At 46.3% G+C, this 19,232-nt stretch overlaps 1 protein-coding gene across 5 annotated transcripts in view; it reads right to left on the bottom strand.

Moving 5' to 3' along the window:
• Nucleotides 1-19,232, bottom strand: part of ABCC9 (ATP binding cassette subfamily C member 9) — a 79,180-nt gene that overhangs the window by 9,034 nt on the left and 50,914 nt on the right. For all 5 annotated transcript variants that reach the window (XM_066633337.1, XM_066633335.1, XM_066633338.1 and 2 more), the window contains 8 exons: nucleotides 18,699-18,847; nucleotides 18,545-18,614; nucleotides 17,187-17,344; nucleotides 16,868-16,960; nucleotides 10,610-10,712; nucleotides 8,490-8,591; nucleotides 7,466-7,586; nucleotides 147-277 (listed from right to left, as the gene is read on the bottom strand). In XM_066633337.1, coding sequence (XP_066489434.1) covers nucleotides 147-277; nucleotides 7,466-7,586; nucleotides 8,490-8,591; nucleotides 10,610-10,712; nucleotides 16,868-16,960; nucleotides 17,187-17,344; nucleotides 18,545-18,614; nucleotides 18,699-18,847 — 927 coding nt within the window. The remainder of the gene's footprint in view (nucleotides 1-146; nucleotides 278-7,465; nucleotides 7,587-8,489; nucleotides 8,592-10,609; nucleotides 10,713-16,867; nucleotides 16,961-17,186; nucleotides 17,345-18,544; nucleotides 18,615-18,698; nucleotides 18,848-19,232) is intronic.

A 19,232-nucleotide genomic window follows, 5' to 3' on the forward strand; every position in this document is an offset into this window, starting at 1 on the left:
ATGCTTGACTTGGAAAGGCTGGAATTTCCATTATTGGGCATGGAGCCTGAGAACAGAAGGCTCTCCCCTGCTAGTCCCACCACCCTTCTTCCAGCATAGTAGACAATAAAAAAGGGATCTTGTTACAATGATTAATTTAGTGGCACCTTCTGGCCTGGTTTGATGTAAGCTTTGACATGCTTGAGAACTGGCTTCAGATTGTTTTCATATCGGACACACAGATTCTCAATTTTGATTTCCCCTTCTTTTGGCCAGTCTTTGGGGATTTGAGAAACATCTGGAAGACAAATAAAGGAGATGAAATAGATGAAGGTAAGAGTTTGGAAGTCTCATTCATGCAATCAGCATTCAGTAACACCCTTGCTTCACTCTCTTTTCTGTAAACATGATCAAGGCGTTAATCCAAACATGAGAGCCAAACAACAGTAAGTTACAGTAAGTGCATGAGCCCAGACAGTTTGAAACAGTAAAATTTGAAACAATTTTTAGGCTCCCTCTGAAGGACGAAAATGTCGAAGGAAGCCAAATAAGGGTCCAATCCTATCCAACTTTCCAGGACAGATGTGGCTGCACTGCTGCCCTGAGGTTTGGGAACAAATATTTTCTTACCTTGAGGAGGCCTCTGTAACTGCCCCCCCCTCCACTGCAGGATGCAGTGCAGGATCCATCAGCAGGATTGCATCAGCACTGTCAAGTTGGATAGGGTTAGGCCCTAAGTTCCTAGAAGATAAATGCAGATTTCTCAGAAGGATTCTGCATATTTTCCAATCACGGTGTGGTTTCTTGAGCTTCTGCATGCTTGTATTCCCCTTACAATGTTGTTTATGAAATTGAATGCATGTTAAAATGAATGCATGCAGTGCACTGAGAAAGGTAGTATTTATCGGCCTCGTCCTGGCCACCCATAAAGGTCAGCTTAGTTTCTGAAAAATTTCTGAAAGAATGTATAAAGGTGTAGGCTCCACACATGTGTAGGCTCAGAATACATGCCTAAGGGCTCTGCTTTTCTCAGGATTCTCATCTGTACAAAAGGAGCCCATGTGCAATTTGTATATAGAGAAGGTCTTTCAAAATTTATACTGAATGTGTGCACAATGTGGGGCTGAGGCCATTCCAAGGCTCATCCCACTGTTCCCTCAATACATGATCAAGGTAATGTGCATACATTCCCTCTACAAGGACTACAAAATCTCTACAAGATCAGAGAAGGATGCAGAGGTGAGAATTTCCTGCAATCACACAGTGATCTGAAAATGGTCTGGGATCCTTAACAAAGCCTCCTTCAGTTATTTGACCATTTAAACAGTGGCCACTGATTGACCATGTACCCCACTAAGGGAAAAATCCCCCTCCATCCCAGGTCAATCAGGCAAAGAGCAAAACATTCATTCATTCTCAACCTCCGCACCCCAAATCAACCAATCAACCAACGACTCTCAAATTGCTTTCTTGGGGATAGGGGTAAGCAGGCGCCCCTTGCCTCTGAGATAAGAACATAAGAACAGCCCCACTGGATCAGGCCATAGGCTCATCTAGTCCAGCTTCCTGTATCTCACAGCGGCCCACCAAACGCCCCAGGGGGCACACCAGATAACAAGAGACCTGCATCCTGGTGCCCTCCCCTGCATCTGACATTCTGACATAGCCCATTTCTAACATCAGAAAGTTGCACATACACATCATGGCTTGTAACCTGTAATGGATTTTTCCTCCAGAAACTTGTCCAATTCCCTTTTAAAGGCATCCAGGCCAGATGCCATCACCACATCCTGTGGCAAAGAGTTCCACAGACCAACCACACGCTGAGTAAAGAAATATTTTCTTTTGTCTGTCCTAACTCTCCCAACACTCAATTTTAGTGGATGTCCCCTGGTTCTGGTGTTATGTAAGAGTGCAAAGAGCATCTCTCTATCCACTTTATCCTTCCCATGCATAATTTTGTATATCTCAATCATGTCCCCCCTCAGGTGTCTCTTTTCTAGGCTGAAGAGGCCCAAACACCATGGCCTTTCCTCATAAGGAAGGTGCCCCAACCCAGTAATCATCTTAGTCGCTGTCTTTTACACCTTCTCCATTTCCACTATTTTTTGAGATGTGGCAACCAGAACTGGACACAATACTCCAGGTGTGGCCTTACCATCGATTTGTACAACAGCATTATAATATTAGCCGTTTTGTTCTCAATACCTTTTCTAATGATCCCAAGCGTAGAATTGGCCTTCTTCACTGCCGCCGCACATTGGGATGACACTTTCATTGACCTGTCCACCACCACCCCAAGATCTCTCTCCTGATCTGTCACAGACAGCTCAGAACCCATCAGTCTATATGTGAAGTTTTGATTTTTTTGCCCCATGTGCATGACTTTACACTTACTGACATTGAAACGCATCTGCCATTTTGCTGCCCATTCTGCCAGTTTGGAGAGATCCTTCTGGAGCTCCTCGCAATCACTTCTGGTCTTCACCACTCGGAAAAGTTTGGCATCATCTGCAAACTTAGCCACCTCACTGCTCACCCATCTCCAGGTCATTTATGAAAAGCACCGGTCCAAGGACAGATCCTTGGGGCACATCGCTTTTCACCTCTCTCCATTGTGAAAATTTCCCACTGACACCCACTCTCTATTTCCTCGCCTTCAATCAGTTCTCAGTCCATGAGAGATCTGCCCTCTAACTCCCTGACTGTGGAGTTTTTTCAGTAGCCTTTGGTGAGGGACTGTGTCGAACACCTTCTGAAAGTCCAGATATATAATGTCCACGGGTTCTCCCACATCCACATGCCTGTTGACCTTTTCAAAGAATTCTATAAGGTTCGTGAGGCAAGACTTACCCTTACAGAAGCCATGCTGATTCTCCCTCAGCAAGGCCTGTTCATCTATGTGTTTTGAGATTCTATCTTTGATGAGGTATTCCACCAACTGCACTACTCTGAGCTATATTCCAGAGAAAATGTAGTCACCGAAGAAGCACTGAACAACATTGAGTGCCTGCCTGTGCTGGAAGAGCTTGACAGTGAACCAACCCTAGAAGAACTTCACGTGGCCCTGGACTCCCTTGCCTTTGGCAAGGCACCTGGAAAAGACAGCATCCCTGCTGAAGTCCTAAAATGCTGCAAAGAGATCATCGTCACTGAGCTGCATGAAATCCTCTGTCTCTGCTGGAGAGAAGGTGGAGTACCTCAAGACATGAGGGATGCAAACATCATCACGCTGTACAAGAACAAAGGTGACAGGGGTGACTGCAACAACTACCGCGGCATCTCTCCTTAGCGTTGTAGGAAAGCTGTTTGCCCGAGTTGTACTAAAGAGGCTCCAGGTACTTGCAGAGAGCGTCTATCCAGAATTGCAGTGTGGATTCCGAGCCAACAGGTCCACCACTGATATGGTATTCTCCTTTAGACAACTGCAGGAGAAATGCAGGGAACAACGACAGCCACTCTTTATAGCCTTCATAGATCTCACAAAGGCTTTCGACCTGGTCAGCAGAGACGGCCTCTTCAAGATTCTCCCCAAGATCGGATGTCCACCCAGGCTCCTCAGCATCATCAGATCTTTCCACAAGGACATGAAGGACACTGTTGTCTTCGATGGCTCCACATCAGACCCTTTTGACATCCGAAGCGGAGTGAAGCAGGGCTGTGTTCTTGCACCAACCTTGTTTGGGATTTTCTTCGCTGTCCTGCTGAAGCAGGCCTTTGGAACTACAACAGAAGGCATCTATCTCCGGACCAGATCAGACGGAAAGCTCTTCAACCTCTCCAGACTGAGAGCAAAATCCAAAGTCCAGCTGAAATGTCTGCGTGACTTCCTCTTTGCCAACGATGCAGCTGTCACTACCCACTCTGCCAAAGATCTCCAGCAGCTCATGGATCGTTTTAGCAAGGCCTGCCAAGATTTTGGACTGACAATCAGCCTGAAGAAAACACAGGTCATGGTTCAGGATGTGGACTCACCTTCCTGCATTACAATCTCTGAGCATGAACTGGAGGTTGTCCATGACTTTGTGTACCTTGGCTCAATGATCTCCGACACTCTTTCTCTCGATACCGAGCTAAACAAGCGCATCGGTAAAGCAGCTACCACGTTTTCCAGACTCACAAAGAGAGTCTGGCCAACAAGAAGCTGACGGAACATACCAAGATCCAGGTCTACAGAGCTTGCGTCCTGAGTACACTTCTGTACTGCAGCGAGTCATGGACTCTTCGCTCACAACAGGAGAGGAAACTGAGCGCTTTCCACATGCGCTGCCTCCGACGCATCCTCGGCATCACCTGGCAGGACAAAGTTCCAAACAACACAGTCCTGGAATGTGCTGGAATCCCTAGCATGTATTCACTGCTGAAACAGAGACGCCTGCGTTGGCTTGGTCATGTCGTGAGAATGGATGATGGCCGGATCCCAAAGGATCTCCTCTATGGAGAACTCATGCAAGGAAAGCGCCCTACAGGTAGACCACAGCTGCGATACAAGGACATCTGCAAGAGGGATCTGAAGGCCTTAGGGATGGACCTCAACAAGTGGGAAAACCTGGCCTCTGAGCGGCCTGCTTGGAGGCAGGCTGTGCAGCATGGCCTTTCCCAGTTTGAAGAGACACTTGGCCAACAGTCTGAGGCTAAGAGGCAAAGAAGGAAGGCCCATAGCCAGGGAGACAGACCAGGGACAGACTGCACTTGCTCCCGGTGTGGAAGGGATTGTCACTCCCGGATTGGCCTTTTCAGCCACACTAGACGCTGTTCCAGAACCACCTTTCAGAGCGCGATACCATAGTCTTTCGAGACTGAAGGTTGCCAATACAATACCCAGTATAGATGTTAGGCTGACTGGCCTATAGTTTCCCGGGTCTCCCCTCTTTCCCTTTTTAAAAATCGGTGTGACATTTGCTATCCTCCAATCTTCTGGCACCGTGGCCGTTGTGAGGGACAAGTTGCATATTTTAGTCAAGACATCAGCAACTTAATTCCTTAATAACTCTTGGGTGCCATCAGGGCCTGGTGACTTATTGATCTTTAACTTATCAATGAGGTCTGAAACATCTTCTCTTTTAACCTCTATCTAATTCCTTGGTCAGGAGGGGTTGTTCGGGCAGTGGTATCTGCCCAAGGTCTTCTGCCGTGAAGACAGATGCAAAGAACTCACTTAATTTCTCTGCCATCTCTACGTCTCCTTTTATCTCCCCTTTCCCTCCCTCACCATCCAGAGGGCCAACCGCTTCTCTGGTGGGTTTCCTGCTTCCAACATATTTGAAGAAGCTTTTATTAATGTTGCTGGCCATATGTTCCTCATAGTCTCTCTTGGCCTCCCGTATCACCTTCTTACATTTCTTTTCCCACAGTTTATGTTCCTTTTTATTCTCCTCATTAGGGCAAGACTTCCATTTATGGAAGGAAGCTTCCTTGCCTTTTAAGGCCTCTCTAACTTGGCTCGTTAGCCAGGCGGGGACCTGGACTTAGCTGAGCCCTTCTTCCTTTGTGGTATACACTACTGCTGGGCCTCTATTACTGTTGTTTAAAGCAGCCTCCATGCACTCTGGAGAGATTGGACTCTTTTTACCTTCCCTTTCAACCTCCTTCTAACCTGCCTCCTCATTTGAGGGAAGTCTGGTCATCGGAAGTCAAGAGTTTTTGTGATAGATTGGCCTGGTATTCTCCCCCTACGCGCATGTCGAAACGGATCGCAGCATGATCACTGTTCCCAAATGGCTCCGTAACACTGACGTCTCTAATCAGGTCCTGCGTACCGCACAATATTAAATCCAGAGTCACCTGTCCTCTGGTGGGCTCCATGACTAGCTGCTCTAAGGCACAGTCATTTACCATGTCAAGGAATCTCCTTTTCATGAGCAGAACACAAATTGACCCAGTCGATGTGAGGATAACTGAAGTCCCCCATGATTACAACCCTGTCCCTCCTTGTCACCTCCTTGATCTGTTTCCTCATTTCAAGGTCCCCTTCCGATTTCTGGTCTGGAGGACGATAGTATGCCCCCAGTATTACATCACTCCTCAGGCCTGGTAATTTAATCCACAGAGATTCTATGGTGGAGTTGGATCCACCTACAATCTCTACTTTGCTGGAGTCTATCCCATCTTTAACATAAACGGCCACCCCACCTCCAACATGCCCCTCCCTGTCCCTCCTGTAGAGTTTATAGCCCAGGACTGCGGTATCCCACTGTTTTTCCGCATTCCACCAGGTTTCCGTTATGCCCACTATGTCAATGTTTTCCCTTGTCACCAGACATTCCAGTTCTCCCATATTTGCTCGGAGACTTCGGGCATTTGCATAAAAGCATTTGTACATGGAATGCCCCAGGATGGGCTGCTTATTAGTTCCTTTATCCCTGCATCCTCTCATTGTGCCAAACCATCTGTCACATCCCATCATGCTACCATTCCCAATTTCTTCTCCTACAAATACAGAAACAGAATGAGACACCAACTGGACACCCTACTAGTTGTCTAAGGCTGCATTCCTAACCTCACTTTTCTGGGAGTAAGTGCCATTGAACACAATAGGACTTACTTCTGAGAAGACCTGCTTAGGATTGTGCCCTAAAGCCGCAATCCTAACCAACTTTCCAGCACTGGGGCAATGCAACTTCAAGGTAAGGGAACAAACATTGCCCTACCTTGAGTAGGCCTCCATGACTACCCCCAAACTGCAAGATGCAACACACGCCCCACTGGCACAGCTATGCCAGTGCTGGAAAGTTGGTTAGGGTTGTGCCCTAAACTGCTCTTTGATGGCCTCTCCTGCCAATATGAAGATGCCACCTTCCTGCCCCTGTACAATCTTGGGTACAAATGAGACAAGGGTGCCCTGCCCACCATAATCTTGGGGAGATGGGCAGTATTCCTGGCTCAGAGAATGGTCTGTCCTGATGTTGTTCTGCTTCTGAAGATAGGCAGGTTCAGCCCTGTAAATTGCCTAACTGTGATACTCTTAAGTACGTTGTTTTCAGATCTATGGAAGAAGCATATAAATTAATTAAATATACTTGAAAATAAAGTCCTAAATCCGCAGTCTCTAAAACAACCTCAGTTAGCCTGGATTGTGAAAAGATTTTCTTTGCATTATCATTTTCCTCACATATATTAAAATATTCCTTCCTCTTTTCTTTGGGTTCCAAGAGAGTAAAAAGATAAAGCTGGTTCTTTTAGCTTCAGCTACAAGAATCTTAGATGCTGTTATCTGCCTGCGTCAGCAGCTCTCATAAACAGCTTCTCTTTCCCATGCACAAAGAGTGTGTGTATGTGTGTGTAGGTGTGTCTATATATGGACTATTCAATCATGCAGTCTCTGACCCACAGTCTCGGCACAGTTTTATCAGCTCATCTGCTCCTTGTGTGAACTAAGCCTTAGTTCAACATAGTCTTGACACCAGAAATAGAATAGAGGAACTGTAAACATTTAAAATTATTTTCAAAATGTTGTGCAGTTAACAAAAAGATTTCTGCATCATACCCATGGTGCCATCATAGTTCTCAGTCTCCATGGTCAGGAAACTGTTCACCTTCTTTACTGCACCCATTTGTACCTCCAGGTCTGCCAGATTTCTCACCACCCAGTTCAAATAATTTGTGATCTGGGAAAAAAATAGAGACATAACAAGGGAAAAATGTAAGGACAATGACTTGTTTTTGCTGCTGGGAACAGAAGTTGGTTGGTGATTGTGTAATGTCATTCATTCATTCATTCACTTTTGAAAGTCTGTTGAGTGCTCATGGCATTGTTATAAATCTTCAGTGTTGATTTTCTAAACAATAAATGAGGTCTTAAAGTTCTTTTTAAAGATTTTTCTGAAACTCTCCTCATCTGAATATCTTGGATTTTGAGTCCTGAAAGCCTCATTACAGAGAACCAGAGAAAAAAAGTCTGCTTGGACTTTTAAATCATTGCTATTATAGAAGAACCATATGGCCAGGCAGACAGTTCATTTTGTGCTTTGACCCTAGATCTATAATTAGCACACTTGTATCCTCATCAATTACAAGACATGATACTGAAAGTCTGCCCCATGTTGTAGGTTCAGGCCTTGCATATATGAGAAGGTTGGAGGCTGCTGGTGTGGATGGACACAGTGCACTGAAGTCCTTGCATGTGCTTCTGTCTGCCTTTCCTCGGGAACACTCAGGGCCTGGGAATCTTGGTGACTTTTTTGTTTTGTTTTGATTTCAACTGGCTCATAAAACCTGAGGGCACTCCAAGTTGTTCTGAACTTCCTCTGGCTTGAATCCATGACTTGCAAGATTGTTTCTTTCAATATTGAGAAAGCTGGGGAGGGAACCCTGTGTTCCAGGTTTTTAACTGTGGCCATGAACTCAATGGGTTAGTTTCAAAGTTCATGATTCAAAGATAAATTTTCTTGCAACCCCCCCCCCCTTACCAAAATGTGTGGGAGTTGTGCAAGAGCATTACTGGGTTCTTGCACAGCTCACATTACTTTTGATGTGGTTTCTGCATGGGAGCGTAAACTGAGTATACTTACTGTCAGTGCATAGAGGAGGCCCAAGCCCACAAGGCCAGAGGAGGGTGCTTGGAAAATAGAGGCCCCAGCTGCAGTGAGAACAATAAAAGCTCCCAGATAATCCTGAAAAGAAAAGGGAGGGAGAGTTATGCTACAAAGCAAAGCATTTTATTGCCAGTAAAATACATCTTGTTTTCTTAGGGATTTCATGGCCTTTAAATAGCTCTTAATGCTCTGATGGTTCAAACAGATCTGCAGTGGACTGAAATTTTTAACTGCTATTTTGTTATTGTGTTTTAAAGTGTGATTATTAAATGTAGTTGATAGGTTGTGTAAAACATTGTATAGCATCTTTGTAGTTTCACTAACATACAAGCACAGTCCTAGCTTGCGCTGGAACAGGCAGGCTAGGAGGCCTGTGCTGTATCCAGCGCAAGATTTGGACCGGAATTGGTTCAGCTGGAGGCAAGGGGAAACTTTTCCCCTTACCCCCGGGTAAGCCAACACAGGCCCATTGTCTCCTTGGACCTGTGCCACCTGTGTCAGGCGGTGGCACAAGTCCGAGGAGAATGGAACAGCTTTGAGCTCAGGAAATGGGGTTGGGATCTGGCATAATTGCTGGGTCCCAGCCCCGTCTCCCTCTCCCTGCCTGCCTGTCCCCTGGAACATCCTCTGCCCGCCCTCCCCCATTGCGGAATGCCTCCCTCCTGCCTCCTCTTCACCTCCTCCTCGCCTCCTCCCTCCCCTCCCCAGACCCCTGTGTTGGCTGAGTTGGGCTGACGCAACCTTCCTGGCACAAGCCGCCATGGAGGCTAGATGCATCCTCCATGCTCCAGTCCACCTCTGTGCACTGGCATGGCTTGCTCCCAAGGAGGCGCAAACCTGCTTTACGGCATGTTTGCGACCCTCCTAGGCTGGCGCAAGGGATTTATGCCAGCCTAACACAAGGTTAGAATTGCACCCATAAATAACCAAAGACCATTATATCTCCAGAAATTATATTTTCAAGAACATTCAGATATGAGACTTATTTGCAAACATAATCCTATAAAGGGGTAGTACACAGTAGCGAACCCAGTGCTGAGTGAATGGGGCAAATGCCCAGGCACTGAGCCCACGCTACTTTAGGACTACATGGAAAGCCTCAGTGAGGTTCCTGACACAGTTGAAAATGGCACTTCTGGTTTTTCAGAAGTGCAGTTTAAGACCGAAGGGAAGTGGTCTAATTCTTCTCCAGTTGGTCCTATGGTTGTGCGAGGCTTCATCATGCTTTGGAGGTGGGGGAGGCTTTGTGCATGGAGTGGGTGGCATCTCACAGGGGGCGGCTTTGCAGACCTTTGCACCGGGAGCGGGAAGGGGGAAGTCTGGTATACCAAGAGAATTGGCCTTCAAGGATAGGATTTGGGGTTATGGACTTCCCTGCATTCCTCAGCCAAATATAATTATCCAAACTGTGTGTGGGGAGTGTATGTCCTCTCATTTGGAAGCATGCTACCAATTTGCCCCCTCTCTCCCATTGCTAATTCATTGCCAGCTGGTGGACATTTTTTGTTCAGGAGTCATTTTAGTTATGTCAGTGTTGGTTTTTCTAGTTTTTTTTAAATGATTGGTCTGATTTTGTTTTAATTACTGCTTAAAATTTGTTTTATTTCTGATGTTTCATTAAATACCATGTTTTTGTTGTTGTTTTGTAAATCACCTTGAAGACCCCACTGGGAATAGGGACGTGGGATTAAAAAACCATACATATTAACTTTAAAACCACTAAATGAATGAATGAATATTCCTCAGATTTTGTCTTTAGGCAAAACTCAGTGCCAGTTTGGTTGCAATCCTATAAATGCTTACCTGGGAGTAAACTCCATTGAATTCATGCATAGGCTTGCTCTGACACTCTTGCCAGAGACCTGCTACCTGCACTTTGCTGCTCGAATCTCTTCTGAAGGATAGTCACTCCAAGAGCAGCAAATGAAACAACAGAAAGAGCCCCAAGCTATTTTAAGGATTGACGTATACGAAACTGCTGTGTAACAGTGCCAGATGCGTCCCAATGATAATTCTTCACCTGGGTCCTACATCAGACTAAGTTACTGTTTAGTTCTAAGGTTTCAAAACCATGGCAGAGACTAGGCCGTACGTACCGTCCTGACCTCCAGCCATCTGTTGGCAGCTGATAGAAACAAGTATGCAATGTTGTTTGTGTCCGTCAGTTCCAGCATACGCTGCTTAAATCGGGCTTCGTGCCTGCAAACAATGAAAAAAGTCTTACCGTAATCATTTACGTGACTCACAATCCTGACATTAGAACATGCACAATAGAGCAAAGAACCTCAGGTTGTGAAACTGCAGCAGCCCAAGCAAATGGATCACACAGCTTGAGGCAGGCTGTGTCAAGTGCTTGAAAAAAACTGATGTGAAAAGTTTTGCTGTTTTGTTCACATTCATCCATTGTTGCCTTTGTTTCTCTGATTCCTCCAATGTAGCCCTTATAACTGCTTGCTCTGCTATCTACCACCATCCCAATCAAAACACATTACCTCATTCTAGTTCACTGGGACAAACTTCCTGAACAACAGGCTCATGATTCCATCCATTCAGCTGAACCCTATCCATATTGGTGCATAAGGTCCTTGTCTCCCAATGACCTGGCCTTCAAACAGGAGATCTGAACTCACAAGTGGGTTGTGTGCCGACTGAAAGTGGGTCATGCTAGTGGTCCCTCCCATTCCTTTCTTTTTTCACTGTTGCTTGGGTTTCTTTAAAAGTGAAGGGGAAAGGAAAGGGGAGGGGTAATCCAAATGGAAAGGAAGATGGACTTGTATGGCTTTTTCCACTCCGACACCTTCAAAAATTCCCTCTTCTATGCAACAGTTAAAAATATAGCAGCCTCTGCATCTGGTCACACTGAAAAAAAAGGAGGAGAGCTGAAATATGCTCCTCACTGCCCTGACTAGTGAGAAGTTTCAGGAGTTCTATAAACTACCTAGATCCTGGCTTCTCTGGTAGAGGAGATCATTGAAAGCATTCAAAGTCTTTGTCATATCTAGTTTATTTTCAAACATATGGGCTGGGCAATAATGGAGGCAATGCACCCTACAAGCAATAAGAGGTTACAGGAGTTCCCCAGAGAGCCACTTCTGCACCTGAAAGAGTCCTGCTGTTAGTCTTCAGTTTTCCCATTCCATCTCTGTCTTGCTTGTTTTTTATTCTCTTTTTACACTCAGTCATCAACTCTTGCTCCCATTTAGGTGGAGGTGAACACCTGTCATCTTACAAGCATCTGATTGCTTCTTCCATCAGGATACTTAATGCCATTAATGCCCCACTGGTGAGAGCAGTGAGCTCTACCTGCCAAGGGATAAGCAAGCTCCATCCCCATTCCACCTTCTCCAAACCAAAGAGCCTATGAGGATGTGAGTGCAGATGCAGCCCAGAGGGTCTGACCACTCTTCCCGTGCCATACAGCCCCCAAGGGATTTTAATCAAGCCCCCATTCTTCCCCTGGCTATTACTCATCAATCCTACCGTCTTCCTCCCTGCTCTGCACTGCCCCTGCCAGGTTTTGCCCAACCGCTAACCCCGAAGCAACTAACACTGTCACAGAATGAAGGAGGTGACAAAGTCCCCCTGTCTACACCACTTTGGAAAGAACACAAAAGTTCCTACTTGGCCCTGAAATGACCAGCTAATCCTATGCTGTAAAAAAAAAACTGGGAAGGTGGGTGGTTAACTGTGTCAACCTCAGGCTGAGCAGCGCAACATGGAGCAGCGCCCAAGTAAGCTCCACCCTTGTGCCCAGCTCAATCTGGCTCCAGCCAGCGACACCCAAACTTGGAGCCACCTACCTTTCTCCCCAGGGGTAGGGCAAAATTGCAGCCCCCTCCACAGAGTCAGGCAGGGCATGATTCCAATGTTTCATGCTCACTGTTGTTGCCTCGGAATAGGTGGGTGGAGGAGAACCCAGCATTGTTTCACCTCTCCAACTACTTCCATCCTACCCAAACCAAAGGCTGTCTGACACAGATCAGCTAGAGCATGGGAAGAGTCAGGGTCCCATGTTTGACTTGAATAAAGGATGTTTTGGGCCCAACAGCACACATTTGCTGTGTTTGCCTGCTTGGCAGGCTAACCGAGCACTGTTTGACTGTGGCCTGTGTTCATGTAAAATCTCTCCCTCCATCCTGACACTCAGCACAGAGAAATTTCATCATGATGCAGCCTTGCTTCAGCTGGGCGTGCAGGCGCACTGGTGCTACAGTGATGTTTAGAAGCCGGTAAACATTGGCAGGAGACTGACTGCATTATATAAATGTCAGGGTTGTGCGCCTGGACTGGTGGAAGCAGATGAAAAGCTCTTTGCTGGTTTATTATACATTGCAAGAATAGGGTGCTTGTGGTTCAGTTTTGTTTAATGTTGCCTGTTGCGACCAGGGAAACAATTTAGAAGCAAAAATGTTTGATCACAGCTAAACCCTTCAAGGCCAACTTGGGGCAGATTTCAGATTTTGGTGCAGCTGTGCTGACCTCGGACACAGCTCATGCTCTTCACATCTGTCCACCCCATCTATGAAATGGAAATGACATCAATGTCCTACCTCACAGGGAGATGTTAGTGGAGAGCGAAGCAACAACTGGTTTCTTTTTTGGAAGATCTACACCCCCTTTGCCAACACATTCCTTGGCCATGCCTTTTGGGTCTCCCAGTATCCTGAACATGCCTGTGGGGGGGGCAGTTATCCTCTGCGCACTGAGAAACCCTGAATCCCTCCCTTTCTACTGCTTCATTTGCAAATGTAGCAGTGTGCCAGGCCCCAGAGCAGGGAGAAGGAACAGAGACTTTCCTCCCTCCAGTCCTTGCCACTGGAGTAGCTAGAAAGTTAGGTACAGAGGTGGGACAGAAATAGGGAAAGATTTTTGCTTTTTCCCCGGCCTAAATTCAAATCCAAGCTGGAGACACCTGTTGAGGACCACAACACTTATCCAGGGGTGGTGTGACTCACAATGCCACCTAAAGTTGTCGCAGGTCCACCGCCACTGGGCTACAAACAAAACAAAACAAACCTTCTCACAAACAAACACCAAAACCTTCTCACAGGGTACCATGAAACCCAGAAGTGCAGGACTTCCAATTTCATTTAGAGACAGCACGTTCACGCTGTCCCTGTAAATGAAACTGGAGGTTCCACACTTCTGGGTTTCACATCAGCACATAAGGAGCATGATGATGAGTGAAATGATCTGCTTCTCACTTGAGTAAACAGGGAGCAGATCAATGTGGCCTGCAATGGCAGCAGGTTGGAGAGAGGTGGTGGCAGAGTTGCGGTGAAAGGCACTCCAAATCCTCTGCTTCCTCATACCCCTTGCAATCTGCCACTGATGTAACCTGCATCAGTTGGCCTCATGGATGGCTTGGCAGCACACTGCCCTTTAATTTAGTGGCTAAGAGACTGGACTATGAATCAGGACTTCTCTGGTTCAAATCTTGCCTCTGTCTTGATAGCTCTAAATCAGTGTTTTTCAACCTGGGGGTCTCCATCCCCCCAGGGCAGACTTCAGCATTTGCTTTTGGAACGCTACCCTCTTAAAGAGGGTAACAACCCAACCAGGGACCAATCAGTGTCATTAGAATGGCACTTCTGGATTTTGCTGCTGCCACCAAACACGGGTAAGTAAAAAAGGGGTTTGTTACTTACTCACGCTTGGTGGTAGTGATGGTGGCGGCAGCGGCGAAACCTGGAAGTGCTATAGTAACGGCACCTATGGATCCCTGATCAGGATGCTACCCTCCTGAAGGGGATAAAGCCTGACCAAGGGTTGGGAAATGCTGCTCTAAATGCTCTTAAACAAGCTGCTTGCTCTCAACCCCAGCTACAACATGAGGTTAATAATACTTATGGCCCAATCCCAATGGGTAGAAGGTGGGTAGGAATGGGGGGGGGAGACCAGGGCAGAGGAGGAGATGGATTGGGAAGGGGTTGGTATCGGCATAGCTGATATTGAACCCTTTTCCCAGCCTCGATCCACCTTCTGGGGTCCACATGGACTTGGGCCAGCAAAGTAGCTGATGCATGTCTAAGTAGACCCATTTGGGTGGCAGTGATTTACTCCCAGGCAGACTTCCAGGATCTGACCCCTGCGGGCTGCAGCATGCACTCAGGTAGTGCAGCTTCATAGGTGGAGGGGGTTAGGTAGGATTGAGCTGTCCCTGACTTACAGGGATGTTGTAAGAATTACAAGACAATGCATGTTGAGTGTTCTGAACATTCAAAAGCTTTATACATAAGAACAGCCCCACTGGATCAGGCCATTGACCCATCTAGTCCAGCTTCCTGTATCTCACAGCGGCCCACCAAATGCCCCAGGGAGCACACCAGATAACAAGAGACCTCATCCTGGTGCCCTCCCTTGCATTGGCATTCTGACATAGCCCATTTCTAAAATCAGGAGGTTGCGCATACACATCATGGCTTGTAATCCGTGATGGATTTTTCCTCCAGAAATTTGTAGTAATCAAAGGTCTGGCAGGAGGTCTGGTCTAGAGGGTAGAGCCTCCGTCTGCCTGAAGATAACATCCACAAGGTCGCCAGTTCGAGGCCACCGGCACCGTGCGACCTTGAAGCAGCTGACACGCTGAAGCCGAGCTATTCCATCTGCTCTGAGCGTGGGAGGATGGAGGCCAGAATGTGAAGCCAGATCGAAATGAAAGACCTGAATGTGGTGGTTCTTGAAAGAAAGAACCTTCTTTCAAATTGTAAAAATCCCTATTTAATAAGGGATTTAAATAAAGCCTGCCTATGTAAACCGCCTTGAATAAAGTCTTGAATAAAGACCAAGAAAGGCAGTATATAAATACCTGTTGTTGTTATTATTATTATTATTATAATCCTATTAGGAGCCAAGACGCATATTCCTGTGCTAGGAAATATGAATTCTGGTGCACTCAAATGTGCACTCAAGGCCATGATGCCTCCACCCTACCACTTTCCCCTCTCCTTAAAATGAGTGTCTGCCTCCAGCCTTGGACGGTGTCTCTTTGGCAACTGTGCTCCACTCCCGCCCCCACCATCCATGGAAAATCTGACACACTTAAAAAGGCCTCTTTTCATCTCCATCCAGCTCATCTTCTGCACATTTTTAGACTTTTATCCTCTAGTAAAAGGAAACCAAAATCCCAGTCTCATTGGACTACTTGGTGGTTAACTAGTTCATTGCTGTTTGATGGTCACAAAATGAACTCAGGACAAAAAGACACAACTAGCAGGCGAATTCAGTATACCTTACTACACAGTCCTAGCTATGTCTACTTGCAAGTAAGACCTGCTTGAGTCTTAAAGCGCAATCCTAGGCATGTCTGCTCAGAAGTAAGTTGTGTACCATGGGGCTTACTTTCATTCAAGTGTGTATAGGCTTGTAGCCTTAGCCTGAGAGGGAAGAAAACAGTATTAGCAGCTGAGGAGGCAGGAAAATAAAGATGATCTTGAACAGGGGTGTCAAACATAAGGCCTGGCGGCCGGATGTGGCCCGTGGAAGCTTTTTACCTGGCCCTCAAGCTCTCAGCTGCTGAGCAGTGCTGACGTGTTACTGCTGAAAGGGCAGCCCACATGAAAATCGGGCTCTCCCATATCTTGAACTATGATCCAGATTTGTGTGTTTTCTCTTCTGTCATTTGCAGCTAATGATTTCCTAAGTGAAAAAAGCGCTGACTTTTGGTTATGACCTGTTTAATGATATCACTCCCTGCCTAATGACATCACTTCCAGCCCTCAGCAGGGATGATGAATGCTATTCAGCCCTCTGTATGAAACAAGTTTGGCAACCCTGATCTTGAATGGCAGTGATGTAGCAGAGCAACTACAGGAGCCAAGGTACAGCAGAACAGAGGCAGGAGATCTTTTCAAGATGTCACCTGTGCAAACTGTCTAACATTATAGTGATTGCAATTCAACAAATTTCAAAACTTCATAGTGATGTAATCATGTCACCACCACACCACCTACTTCTGGGTGCTTTGTGTGGGGTGTGATCAGCCCTAGGCTCACCATTGCTGCTCATTTCAGTAAGAGGGGGGCCCACAGGTGAGGGCTGCAAAAATGTTTTGCATTGGACCCCACAGTTCCCAAGGCTGGCCCGGCTGCAAGTTATCATGTGGAGACAGACAGACAGACAGAAAGGAAGGAAGGAAGGAAGGAAGGAAGGAAGGAAAGGACCTGGACACCACTGAGAGTTGAAAAATCAAGCAACAGAGAGGTTCTGCTCTTGTTTCTCCTTGTACTGCCTACTGATAGCCTCCACCGCTCCAGCTTGACAGAAACCTGGTCAGAATGTGGCTCATTTTCTAGTTTGAGTCAGATTCCCCAAGCCCAACATGGACGTAATTTGAGGACTCCATGTTCACAGACCTGAATGCTCTGATGGTGGTGAGACCTTCTGCTGTTTCAGAAAAGTGGCAAAGAAGAGGCAGCTGGGTGCTGTCGTCGAGCTCCTGAAGGTCCCTATCACAAAGGGAAAGAGGCATGTAAACTGCAAAAGACAGACCAGGAAAAAAAACGCAGCAGTAATGTGCAAACAAAAGGACAGTTGGTGCTCATTTTAACCCCATCATTTCAATTTGTTTTCCCCCTGAACAGGTAAATTGGGGGTGGCGTGGAATACATTTAGCCATGAACTGGAAAGACTCTTGTCACAGTAATGCCTTTAAATTTTTTTTAAAAAACTTACTTGGATGCAACTCGGAAGTATTTCTGGATGAAATAAAAGGCAATCCCCAGGGGCACGAGAGCAACAAGGAAAAGCGGAGTGGCATATGAAATCATCCCAATGGCAGACAGGCACAGTAAAGTGGACCGTGAGAGAGACTCCAGAGTAGGTGGAATGTGCTGCACCAAAGATAGTTCCGAAACGTTATGACAGTCCACTGTTCCAATCATTATAATGACATGCTGATAGATGCACTATTTTATTTGTTAGACTTATATCCTGCCTTTCATCCATGATGTAACTCAGGGAGGTACAACAGGGTCTCCAAGAATTCTTCTCTCTAAACACTGACCAGAGTCAAACCTGCTTGGCTCTAGCAAGGTTTCAGCCATCAAGTGCCTTCAGACCATGTCCCAGAATCCAAACATGTCTGGAAAGCAAAACTGTCCCAAGCTTCTTTGTGTGAATGAACTTTTTTACCACTGCAGTAGAGGCTGAGAGCAAATGGTTCACCTAAGGCAAGATAGCATGTTCATGGCAGAGGTGCGATATGAACCAGTGAAATTTTGATTTTATACCACAGTCTCCTAGAGTCCTATCTCACACTACCCAAGAGTGTGCAATACAGCTGACAGAGTATGCACTGTATATTATGGACTGGGGAGGGACCAGATAGCCCAGGAAAGGCAAGTAGAATCTTTTTTTACATACCTCTCTATCACATTTTTATACCGCCCTTCCTCCAAAGAGCTCAGGGCGGTATACACAGTTGCTCCCCTCCTTTTTCCCCTCACAACAACCCTGTGAGGTAGGTGAGGCTGAGAAAAAGTGACTGGCCCAAGGTCGCCCAGGAAGCTTCATGCTGAGGAGGAATTCGAACCTTGATCTTCCAGGTCTGAGTCCATCTCCCAAACCACTACACCACCACCCTCTCCACAGTACATCACCCACCCACCTGGTCTTCGGTGGGTCTTCTCAGACTTACACCAGACCAGCTCTTTTCCTGGTGTAAGCCTGAGAAGATTCTAGGGGTGGCTCTGGGCAGGGAAGGGAGAATAGGATCTCAGTGACAGCAGCTACCACTGAGATCTTCCCCCTCATGCCTTGGGCATGGCCCTCTCCTACCTGCTCCAGCAGAGGACAGAACAGGTTCAGTGGGCTGCTGTTGCCCTCTCATGGCCTACGGACATTTGTGCTAGGGGCCACAGCCTGCCAAACATTGAAATGGCTTTCACATCATTGGCCTGGGACTTACCGTGGCGGATTGCAGACCATTTCTGAGATTTACTCCTGAGCGGACATGTGTCTGCTCAGGGTGTACTTTTAGTGAAAATGCTGCACCATCTTTATCCTGGGAAAGACTGAACTGAGGAGCTCACCTGATCAATAATATTTGTGTCAGCAGAAAAGCGGTTCAGAATCAGACCCAAGGGTGTGGTGTCAAAGAATCTGTTGGATGAAAGGGGAAAAAAGGCTTAATGGAAAGGATTGATTTTTGGACTAAACTACATACTCTTTTCATTTTCTCAGTACCGTATTGGTCCAATGATGATTTTGTTGAGGAGATTATGGTGAAGGTTCTTAGCTGCTGTGAGGCCCATCCATTCAACGGTCAAGGACGTGACAAGGCAAAGCAGAATCCCCACACCACTAAGGATGCTGAACACTGCTACATAGCAAGTCTATTACAATAAGAAGAGGACAACTTTTTAATCCTGGGAAGAAATATCATTTTCCTTTGATTATGAAACACCCTCAAATACATGCTTATATCAACAGCTCACACCAGCTGCTGGGTCTTAGTTCCAAAAGACTTCTGCTTGAATATTCTAGGCACTTCCTATTTGAATTAATTGGATGTTTTTATAGCACTGTGGAAAAAATGAAGTTTGTGACCTATAACTCTGTTTCGTGATCCGCTGTGCGTTTCTGTGGGAGCGCCACTGAAGTGCTAAACCAGATTATAACTTTAGTGCTGAGATTAGTATGGGGAGAGGAAAAAAATTCCACTCAAATCAGCATGTTGGATATTATCAAAATATACATGTTGAGATCATAAAATTCAGT

This window comes from Tiliqua scincoides, chromosome 7 (genome assembly GCF_035046505.1).
Source record: "Tiliqua scincoides isolate rTilSci1 chromosome 7, rTilSci1.hap2, whole genome shotgun sequence".
Lineage (NCBI taxonomy): Eukaryota > Metazoa > Chordata > Lepidosauria > Squamata > Scincidae > Tiliqua > Tiliqua scincoides.